Consider the following 12,150-nt stretch of genomic DNA (forward strand, 5'->3'; position numbering starts at 1 on the left):
AAGTGGCGTAATTTGACATATCAAAAATAAATTTGCTTAATAGAAATGCACCAATTTTAAAAAAAAAATAAAACTTTGTTTTTCGATATAAAGTTTTGGGGCTAGAGTGAGTTGGGTTTTTTGGCTGTATCAAAATTAGTGTATTCTGCAAAACTGCGACGGAAACACTTCTTTCACATCCCACCAGTCATGTGGCCAACAACCGAATGTTACCACTGGCGGAAATGACAAAGAGACCAACAGGAAGTGGTAGGAGGAGGATGGTTTGGTGTGCTTTTTAACGACTTGTTGCATGAACAAGCGTATTCATGTGTGATTTTAATTGCATTTGTTTTATAATGTAAAGCACCGCAATTGGGAAATTGTGTTTTTTCGACTTTGGCCAAATATCAAAGCCTTGCGCACATTTAAAACAGAAGCACAAACATTGACAAGCAAACAACAATATACAGCATTCTATAAAATTTAAGCACTGCATAAAGTCACAGAAGTCAAAGAAAATGGCTTAATTTCCAAACCTCATTAAGTCCTTCAGATATCAAAAAGCTGTGGTATCACTCATCGAAATGTCTGTTTCCAGCTACCAGTTGTGACTGTCTGAAATAAAATAAACATTTTATAGCTTGAATAGCCAAACCCTTAAATAGCACCTACAGTTTCCAAGGCAGGGGGTGATAGAGTGAGGTAAACACAGACCAGAGATAAACCTTACCATCAGAATGGCTTCCTGTGGACAAGATAACAGCGACGAGTTTTATAGTAGCAAAGATTTATGTGAAAGTCTTTGCTACAGGAAGCGATGGAGAGCAAAAATATTTTTGTCAGGACACATGAGAGGGTGCAGCATAGATGAGGAACATCTACAGGAAGAGAAGCCCTCTGTCTGAGACACCAAGAGCCCTACTTTGAGTGGATCTGTAGTGTTTGAGCTCAAATTTCACACTACAGCCATATAGCTGGTAATTACTGACCGGTTTGTCAACTACTTATTCAAAATGTAATAAAACGATTTCTCACCAACAGTTTGACACTTTTTTTCTCTGCCATTGTGCTCCTCTATAATAAATTGTCCAAATGTGAAAGAAAAAAAAAACATCACATTTCCTCACACAGCATCTCTGGAAAACAAGCCTCCTTGCTGTCTGGTTTTCTGTGGCTGGCAGTGGGTGCGAACGCTCAGCGCCGCCACACAGAGCTGCATGATCATCACAAAACACAACATTTACATAACAGAGGCGTCACAGCTGAGCGGACAGAGAACCAGGGATGTGGTCTTACTACTGGCTCTATCGAGATATAGAAACGGTGGATATGTTGGAAACAAAGCATGCCACTGTAGTATCTGGAACTTAAAAACTATGGCAACTTCTGAGGTAATTAGACTAAACATTCTATGATATTTCACCAGGTCAGAGGATAAAAAGGTGAATTAATTTAGTGGAAAATCCCATGTTAGGGAATTAATAAATTCATACTTCTATGGCAGCGTGTTAGGGCAGTTGTAGATAAAGAAAAAAAGAAGAGTAAACTTTTGAGATTGATCTCAGAAATTTTCTAGATAACAAAAACTTAAAATCTCCAAATAACCTCAAAATTTAAGATTTTTTCTCACAATTTTTTTATTTTTCAAACTTGGAAATTTCCAAGTATGGTAGAAGGTCTGTGGTGCTGTGGGTCGGGTTCTCTGCCAAACCCTCTGGGTGTTTTTGTGGAGAATGTGGAGGAAATAAATTGATTCAATTCAATTTGGAATAATAACAAAAAATGTGGGAAAGTGAAGCACTGTGAATACTTTCCGGATCCACTGTATTAATGCTATTATTAACACATGATGACATAATGAAGTCGACGCCTCCTTCAACACTTTGCCCCCGACTGAAGAGGGAAACTCTTCCTTCACGTCTTGTCATCACTTCATCCAGTCGCCAGAGTCATTCGCAGCCTGAATTAAATATGCAGCTCTCCTCACTGACCGGCTCTAAAGCTCAACATGGCTCATTAAACTATATTGTGTTTTATAGAATCATTTTACTGTTTTGCGGCTCTATTAGTTTTATACAAAAAGCAAAGAGCCACAGCAGGTCTATCTGACACCAAGGCATGGGCCGGTTACTGGTTCCAAGGTACATGCAGAGGATTCCTATACACAATCTGATTCATGTTAAACACCACCTCCAAATGTAAAACAATACAAACTCCCAACATGATATATTACATCAATAAAGACCATGATTTGTCTTAGCTGTTAGAGCAGAGGGAAAACATAACATGAGAGGCGGCTCATGGCGAAGGCTTCTGAAACTCAGCAGACAGTTAAGAAGCAAATGGCCTTTGCACTCAGATTGATGCATTCGACAGAAAATGTAAGATAACACATTTTAGCTCTGTAATCATAATGATACAGTAGAAACGTGATATTTGTACCTAAGATTCATACCGTCATAATTTCATGCCTATTAGAACCTGAGGTCAGCGTTACACAAACAGCCGTGGCCTAAAACAAACATAAACAAAGTTAAGCTTCAGTTAATTGCTTCTTTTGGAGCAAAGTGTCAGCAGCATCTGCGCAATCCGGCAGCCATCCTAGAGAGGATAATCCCAGGCACTGACGCATGCAGCCAGCGCTCCTGCTGAGCGTCACACACACACACGGACCCTTTAGATAAGCAGAGCTGCTGCTGCACAAAGGTGAGCCGCCAGGGTGGAGACATCCACACCAGTCAGAGGTGCAGACGCTGCACCTGAAAGGTTAGCTACAACACCTGAAACCAGGCAGCGTGTAGATCAAGGACCCCAACACTCCACCGACTTGCTTATTACTGGTTCCGACCATATGTCAGACTGACGAGGCAACAGCCATTACTTTGATCCTAATGAGTGCAGGGATTAAGTAAGAAACATCTACACACTCAAACAGCTGCAGGTAGCTCATACAAAGCACACGCACAGGCTGCGTTTCCATTAGAAACAAGCGCAAAACTTTGTCAATATTTCGCTAGTGTCGATTTAGAGGAAAGTACCATCAGGATCCACCTTCATTAAATAAGGGATGCAATTAAAATCACACATGAATAAATTGGTTCATGCGATAAGTCATTAAAGTTTTGCACTATGATCCTCCAACTCCTTCCTTCATGGTTTGCATCAGTGGTAACATCCGGTTGTTGATCGGGTGTTTCCATTGCAGTTTTGTGACTAGATCTGGATGTCATTTTTCCTGCCTTGGGCCTCGATGTAGCCAAACTCCGTCAAGTGCTTGTTTTTTTAAATGTCATATTAGATTCGTTGTGTTGATGCATTTTGACGCGCTTCACCCCCGAGGTCATTTTCCGCTGCAACACGCAAACTTCCCCATTCACTCTCAGGGCGTTGTAGTTCCACGCGACGGGATTTGTTGCTGCGCCCTCGCGCAGTGTGAAGGAAGGAGGCGATGAGCTGCACACACAGGCTGCGAAGTGAGATACAGGTGATCGTTTTGGTGATCGGCAACAAGACACAGTGATCGGCGATCACCGATCATACACTTTTTCACAGAAATCGGCCGATTATGACCGGTGGCCGATCGATCGGCACACATCGAGTTCAAACCGATAAATATCGCAGATGAAGAACAGCATGATATAAACGAGCAAATGAAAGATGAAAAAGAAACAAGTGCGTAAAACTAAAAATATGAAACACCTGACATCATTTTTTTATAATAAGCCCAAGTTTTCATTTGGATGTTGTGACTGTGAAAAGATATGGGCTTGTTCAGTTCAGCCTGTTCTAGAGTCTCCTGATAGATTCTTAACGCCTGCAGGTCCACAAACCTTCAGCACACAATAATAATGAAAATATTGTATGCACTAATAAAACATGCAGATCATTTTTAGTTATTAGGCGGAAACCTGACAAACATCAGCGGCAGTCGTTTAAATCTACTCTGCCGCTTTATGCCTCATCAAAAACCACGGCATAAGTTCTTCATTAGGAACACAGAGGCCTGAATAAGCATGCTAATGAGCAGCTTATGTTCTTGGAGGCTCTGTGTGAAGTAAAAGGTTAAAACCCTCCGAGCCCACCTGCAGCAGCACCAGGCGACGCTGATTAAAAAGGAGTCAGGACAACTTCCTGATGGTTTCTGTCACAGCTGCCTGCTTTTGTCTTGATAGACTCTTTAGCCATTTTTTAACAAAATAAATCACAACATGAAAATTTAGCTCTAGAGTCGCTTTTTGTTTCTTTACTTGTTCTCAGTGAGAATACAGCTCTGCTCAACTGACTTTTAACAATTGTCTGTTTTTTTAAAAGCTTTTCACAGTCTATTTACAATGTTTCCCATTAACACACTCATCCATCCTGCTACTCGGCGCAAGTACTCTACTTCGTGAACCTCAGTCACATCAGACGTGATTTACAGCAGCTGTTCTCACCTGGTTCTGCTCTCTACAGAAGACATGAGTAGTTTAAGAAACCAAAACATTACTTTGGCTTCCACTCTGTTGTTAAAGCCGACCAAACATCCAAAAACAGAAATCACGTCCCACTATATTTAAGCTGAAAAATGAAAATGTTGAATATTTTGAACTTCAAAATTGAATTATTTGCAATGTGTGGGTGACATGTTTATAGTTATTTATAAAACGTTTGCAGCTACAAAAGCTTCCACTGTGAAACAGTTTTGAAGAGAGCCTGCTCTCTTTTGAAACGTACAATTTCAAGTCTTTTCCAGAAACTTTCTGAGATTAGCCTAAAAAAAAACAATTTCTAGCAAATTTATGATTTTTTAAACTCTGAATTTTCTAATGTTTTCCCTTCTATTTACAGTGGACCTAGTACACTGTCGTAATTTTCAGTTGTGCCTTGCTCTTGTCTACTTTTCAGATGACAGACTAATGGGATTTTGTTTTAAACTTCTCTGTTACTGACCCCTGAAGGCCACTGTTTGCACAGGATTTTATTTAGGAGTATTAAAATAAAGAGGGGACTAAATTCAAATACTCACCACAGATCCTAATCTGTAAAGAATGTTGAAAATTCACAGCCTTGAGCCATTACTATGTGTTGTACGTGTGACTGGCTGTGTGCATGCTATCAACACAGCAACAGCAGCGACAGTCTGAAGGTTTATGTTTCATATTCTACTCTGTTTTTTTCTTCTTCTTCTTCTTTCCTCCCCCAAACCTGCCTTCATGTTTCTTCTACAACTCTGTTTCTTCGCCTCTTTCTGATGCTTACATGGCACAATATAGGCTCAAAAGTTTGGAGCCTAAGGATCTGGTTGTGTAATACGGCTCAGGTTAGTCAAGCAGAAGAGACAATCTCCTCTCAGTTCTATTTTTCCTCTTAACTCACAAGAAATGGGAGAGGGGAGGGGGAGATGGAAGACGAGCACAGAGGATGAAGAACAACCAGAGGAAGGAAGCTGAAGAGCAGAGCAGAGGTGATGAGATGAGAGGAGAATGGCGGATCAGGAGCAGGGTGAGTTTTTGCTTCCTTTTGCTGGAGAGGATGTGCAACAGTTCCAGAGGCAGCCTGAGTCGATAGCACTGCTGCACGTTGCTGCATCTTGCTCTCTGGATCCATATTGCAGCTAGATCTGCTTTCAAGTCTCTGCTCACCCATCATCAGGCTGCCTTTGCTACGACATTATCGCTCTAACCCTGAGAAATCAGAGCAGGCAGCGATCGGGCCCCAACTTCATGCTCACGTCAACAGCGTGCGAGGTTATCACACAAACACACACCCCGACACGTTCCCCGAACAGGCTGGATGACATCGGGTCTCTGCTGGAGGAGCTCATTAAGCCCAGACGCCGGCAGTGGGATGAACCCAGCGACACGGAGCAAGACGCAGGGACTGAGCGCGTGCAGATCGTACGGCCGCGCGCCAACAATGAAGTGGCGTGGATTAACAAGTAGGCCGACGCCTGGCTGAGAAGATATCGATGATTTCTCGGCTGAAACTTTGACACGTTTGTGCATCATCAGGGCAGAGAGGCAGCTCCTCCCAGGCCGAGATGATTTAAGAGCTCACAGCTTCACAGAGGCCGGTTCACACGGGAGAGTTTGTTCAACGAGGGAATTACTGAAAGGCGCAGGAGAAAAGTTATGACTGATGGCTGTGTGACAGCTCACTCACATGGTGTTGAAATTAAAACTAAAAGAATTGAATGATGACATTCCCTGAAATGGAAAGTTATGTGCATTAATGTCCAATGCAGCTCTGAGCAGAGACACAGACACTGTAGTCCATTTTCCTCTAGACAAAAAAAAGTGCCACTCTGAAATGTTCTTGTTGTTTTTGTTGTTTGTAGTGTACAGCGTATGGTCATAGGGAGCATTTAAAGATTTAACAGCCTATATTACCAGTCCGCTACATTTTTATAACTTTGTCCAACAAGAGTTGAATTTAATTTGAAATAAATTCAAATGTATTTCATACATGAAGTTATTAATTGGTTTCTGATTTATTTTTGACTCGTGTCTTATTGCAAATGCAGTCAACATGTTACCTCTGTCTATTAAATATTTCACCTAAATACACAAATAAAGCCAAATGAGCTGCATAACATCACAATCAATAGGCTACTATAAATACCTTTAACAAAGTTCAGTAAAAGCAAAGCAAGTTGATTATGGTGTATTTTCTATATCTGTGTATAAAAATGATGATGTGATGACCAGCATATTAAACATGTATGTAATACTGCAATACATTATCAGTTTTAAGAGAAAATTGTCAATCTCATTAAAATCATTTCTGTCATAAAGCACACTGGTGACATATCACTGATGTGCTGTTGGTTTCATTTTGAAGCAACATGGAAGCTTGTATATATGTACTCTGTAGGATATAAGAGGACTTCATTACTTTGTCAGACAGTAGTTGTAGTTTATTTCGTAATGGAACAAGTTAGGTAGGTTTCTCAAGAATTGCTGCCCTGAAAAACGATGAAAAGCCAGACGACGTTTGGTCCCTTTATGTTGTGCTAATAGCAATAGAAAGACTGATGTAAAAATATGTTGCTGGTACAGTTAGTGACTTTCTGTTGTGGAAATTCAATGCGTAAAAATATTAGCTAGTTTATTCATTTTTCCAATATTATAGCACTTAGCACTAATTAACACAGTGTGGTAAATAGTTGGACATAATTTAGAGAAGCTTAGAGGCAGATCATTTTCCTTGAGGAATTTTAATAAGGTACTCGAATAAGTCGATGAAGCTTTACATAATGTGACTTTTCAATATAAATTCTTTATAACTAAATCTTAGACCCATGTGACCAAAGTGCATGACTGGCTCAGTAAACTCAGTTCTACATTTGCAGTGGTAGGACATGCCTCCCAAACTGACTGGTTGGTAAGTCATTGTTTTGTTTTGGGTTTTTTCTTCATGGTAACAATGTAATCCTGGGTTGTTGCCCAGTCTTCTCTTACACAATTGTTTTACACTTTTACACAAAGTAGTAATTTTCCATCCTATTAACATGAATGTACTGTACATCTGTCTGATGTTAAAGCCATTTTTAAAATTTTTTTTACATCTTTCCAAGTGGTTAAGAGGAAAGGGCCTCTGTGTCACATCCTGTTTGTGCCCCAGCGAGACAGGAAGGCTTACATGTTAGAACACATTTAGATCAACATAAAAAAGTTTGATGACTTTAACACAATATGTCCACAAGGTGAATTTGGGTTTCTTTTGTTTGTTTGTTTGTTCTTTTTTTTTTTTTTTTTTTTGGACAGCAAAGCACATCAACCTGTACTGACTTTAATCAACACTACAAACCTCAAAAATGACCAAATTGACGATTCAGATAGTATGAGTATGTCGACTTGAAAAGTCATGCATTTTGTTACTGACTCAGAGATTTTGAAATAAAGCCATAATTTTTGGTTAACATGTACGCAGTCGACCTCCAGGTTACAGACATCACCCACACACAAATAGTTGAAAACTGAATACTTGACTCCTCCTAAAGATGCCTAATACACACCAAATATACAATAACATTCTTTAAAAAGATCAGTGGAAAGAAAATCTCAGTATTACAACAGAACCTAACATCCTTCCTTATATCTGCTGAGGAACAGCCAATTAACACCAAGGAAAATGAATGGCACACCTGAATTGGCTGCTTTGCAAACATCAGCCAATAGCATGTCAAACACCATCACAGCTAGGTATATCAGCTTCACAAGCTGCATTTTGTTTCACATAGTTTTGATATAATGTATAAAACAAAATCTGCAAATAGGCTAATCATCCCCAAATAACTTGGAGTGATGTTCCACTGAAAAATACGTCAATGCTGAACCTCAGTGTAGGTCACAAATAGACATTGCCTGCACCGTAGCCCACCTCTGGTAGATAAGACATGCAAAATTCAACATGAATTCAGCGTTAACGTCATACGCAAAAATGAACATGCTACTTGTGTTGTTTTTTTTTTAGCTGCAGCTGCTATCACCTTTGTTTGGTTAGCTGCGTACAGAACTATTGGCTCATGCCAAAAACGGGGATTAACATGGAATGAAGAGTTTATAACAATAGATGAACTTCCGTCACCATATGTCGTCATCATCACAATATTTGTTGCACATGTTAATATTGCAAAAATGTGTGTTAAGTTTTCAACTGTATGCCAACAAGATATCAAGGCTCGCTGTAGTGGATAAACACACCTGACGTAGATGATCGTACCAGAGGTCTCAAAGAGCTGCAAGCAACAATGTCACAATCCAACGTCTGTTTGAGTATTTCTTTACTGGCATCAGAGGCAGAACGGATGTGTTTGTGGAGAATGTGCCACTGTCCTCAGTGATTACAGCTTCAACCACAATGATCATGCACCACAAATCTTTAATGAGGCAACAGCAAAAGGCTCCTTTGCATAAAACACTTTCTCCATAACTGTGTCGCAGCCGTCATCCCCAGCATACTGTGATCATGTTAGTTGCAGAGCCTGAGTTTGGCTCCAGACCGGAGGGATGCCCCAGTTAGAGATGAAGAAAACTGTATCAACCAAAGTTATTTTGATCGCCTCAGCTGATCAGGGGGAAATGCTCAGCAGAGCAAACTTTCCTGAGCATTAACATTTCATGCTTTTGTTTTCATTTTTCTTATTGAAATGTTGCATCCAAAACGGAAAGCTGTGAACGTGGACATCATGTATCCATTTCCACATTAGCAAGGTAGGATTCCAAAGAGAATCTGCAACCTTTATAATCCAAACATCCAAAGAAGACAACTTATAATTCTGATGAACATCTACTGCTGGAAACGGATTGTCAATCTTCAATAACTACTTTACTTTCTCTTAACCTAAATATGTAAATAAAGAACAGACAAAACATTTACAAAACAGAGGATAAATACTTTTTCTTCTGTTGGATGTTGATTTTTAATGGAAAATATACTGAAGACACTTTTCAACCCAATGACAAGAAAGACTGACATAAAAATATGTACAGTTAGTGACGTTCTGTTGTGGAAATTCAATGCGTAATAATATTAGCTGGTTTATTCATTTTTCCAATGGTGTTAAGAACTATAAAGTAAGAGGTCCAAAAAGCCACTAACGGTCTAGAAACAAACATCCTTCATGTGACCAGCTGCATTTCTATTGATCACAGGATTGTGCAATTTTATTTTTCAGAAATAAATTTGATTAACGGAGATGCCAATTTAAAAAAAAAAAAAAAACAAACTCGTTTTTAGATTAAAAAAATTGTAATGCTATGATGAGGTGGTTTATTGGCCATATAAAAAATTGGCTCATTTCGCAAAACTCCAATAGAAACACATTTTTCGCATCACACCAGTCACATGATCAACAACCGGATGTGGCCATTGGCGCAAACAACGAAAAAGGATCATGGTAAAGCATAAATATTTGTAATAAATTATCGTTTGAAGACTTATTCACGTGTGATTTTGATTGCGTTTCTTCTGCAAATGTGAAATTGTGTTTTGTTTTGTTTTTTGTTCGTTTGTTTTTTTCTTTCCAAAATTAGCAGAGTTTGTAATGGAAACAGCTACAGAACTATTTGGAAAGATTTTCTCTTCATGGTATTGAGTGTAACTTCGTTCTTGCTATTTTTTTCCTGCTGATGCTCAGACTGCCAGTCTAACTGCAGCGCCTGTTGACAGGTGATCTCTTCCTCTGCATTCACCCTGCTGCTGCTGCTGCTGCTGCTGCTGCTGCTGCTGCTGCTGCTGCTGCTGCTGCTGCTGCTGCTGCTGCTGCTGCTGCTGCTGCTGCTGCTGCCTGATCGAGGCTCCCACGCACACGAGTGGGCTCCGCTCCGCGCGCACTCCTCGGCTTAAGGGAGGCGTGCGCGCACATCCCTGGACCGCTCGTGCCAAAAAAAAAAAAAAAAGAAAAGAAAAAAAAATTCGCTCTGTGGTTTGAGCCGCTCTCGCTGTAAATAGCCTGCGTTTATTTCAAGACTTCAAAAGGGCTGTTTCAGACTCCCCCCCCCCCCCCCCCCCCCCCCCCCCACATCCACTCAAAACCTCCCACGATTTGACTCGAAAACAAGTCGGGGATGCCCAGAGAAAAATAAATATATATCTATAAAGCGAGTTGGTGATGCGCCGAGAACTGAACTCAAGCTGCTCTCGATCTGCTTGGACGCAATCCGAGACACAGATGATGGGAGTTTAAAAACAGGATTAAAGAGCAGCGTCCGATAATAATAATAATAATAATAATAATAATAATAATAATAATAATAATAATAATAATAATAATAATAATGAAAAAATTTAAAAAAAAACCTTACCTCCTGCTGAGACGCTGCTCCACAGCAGCCAGACCCACAGCACCGCAGGCAAGGTGCCGCGGAGTCGGACCGAGCGGGCAGCCGGCGGCATGGCGACAGAAGCCGGTCCGGGGGAAGAGAGAGCGGCGGCGGCGCGGAGAGACTGTGGGGAAGGAAAAATAAAACCACGAGCTCCCCGGTGTGTGAGCGGGCTGGTCGGCGGTCAGGTAGAGCCGGTGGCGTCAGAGAAGGTCCGCATGTCAGAGGAGCATCCTCCTGACTGCAAGCAGCGCCTCCTGCTTTCTGCCACCGATCCGTCCTCCTCTGTTGTCCTCTCTCACATTCTCAGTCACAAGCAGCCTCCCTCTCTCCCTACCGCTCACCCCTCTCCCTCTTTCTCTCACATACACTGACAGTGACACACAATGTGACCCTAATGATAATGGAACTTTGTTTTGGAGAGAGCAGGCGAGCATGCATGTGTGTGTGTGTGTGTGTGTGTGTGTGTGTGTGTGTGTGTGTGTGTGTGTGTGTGTGTGTGTGTGTGTGTGTGTGTGTGTGTGTGTGTGTGTGTGTGTGTGTGTGTCAGGGGTGATGGGCTGCACACTTATATAAGATAGAAAGGGAGAAAAGATTTGCAGGAGGGATGAGGCGATGGACGGGTTGAGTTAGGAGCTTCCTCATGCCGAGCTGGTAATCTGTTTGAGGAGGCTGGTTGTATTTCACTGTGGGAATCCACTGCAGTCGCCTCCATGTAGACCTGAGCAAGACTGAACACTCTGCAGGTTAATGAATGCTGACCGCTGAGAAGCCTTCAGAGGAGGCTGGCGCATGGCGTTTCATATCTAAATTAAAACTCAGCATCTGAATTTCAAGCGAAAAGTACTCACTGCTCACAGTGCAGCAAAGTACAACTGTGTACTTATAGCAAATGGCTGAGTCCCAGTGGTCAAGAGATTTGAAGCAAATTTTACATGCAAAAATGTTTGGCGTTCTGCTGCAAAGTAAGTTGTTATGTATGCTTTCAGTGTTGCTAAGTAACTAAACTTTATGTTAATTTAATGATTGATCATAGCAACAGGAAGAAAAAGAAGAACAAAAACAAGAACGAAAAGTCTACACATCCATCGTCTGTACCTGTTTGTCCTTGCAAGGTCGCACATGTACATCAAGGACAGATCACCACGGCAACACAGAGATGCTTAGAATAAACAACCATGCACACATATACACACACACAGAGTCACGCCCAAGGACAATCTGGAGAAACCAATCAATGTCCTATGTAACTGGAGTTTGGACTTTGTTCTCTGTGTGAGAGCAAGCAGTCACACTTCCTCCACTCTTTCCATCAACACCGGCGTCCCACAAGGCTGTGTGTTCAGCCAAGGGCTTTATTGAC

The 12,150-nt window shown here is 41.1% G+C and overlaps 1 protein-coding gene across 4 annotated transcripts in view; it reads right to left on the reverse strand.

Annotated features, from left to right (window-relative positions):
- The window catches only part of sez6l (seizure related 6 homolog like), a 66,184-nt gene extending 55,023 nt beyond the window's left edge, over positions 1 to 11,161 (reverse strand). Inside the window, exon 1 of one of the 4 annotated variants that reach the window (XM_023338739.1) lies at positions 10,770 to 11,161. In XM_023338739.1, the coding sequence (XP_023194507.1) occupies positions 10,770 to 10,860 (91 nt within the window). In that variant the 5' untranslated portion in view covers positions 10,861 to 11,161. The remainder of the gene's footprint in view (positions 1 to 10,769) is intronic. The other 3 variants (XM_023338738.1, XM_023338737.1, XM_023338736.1) reach the window with 3 other exon arrangements.
- Positions 11,162 to 12,150: the final 989 nt, after the last annotated feature.

Source organism: Xiphophorus maculatus, chromosome 8, assembly GCF_002775205.1.
Source record: "Xiphophorus maculatus strain JP 163 A chromosome 8, X_maculatus-5.0-male, whole genome shotgun sequence".
In the NCBI taxonomy this organism is placed as follows: Eukaryota; Metazoa; Chordata; class Actinopteri; order Cyprinodontiformes; family Poeciliidae; genus Xiphophorus; species Xiphophorus maculatus.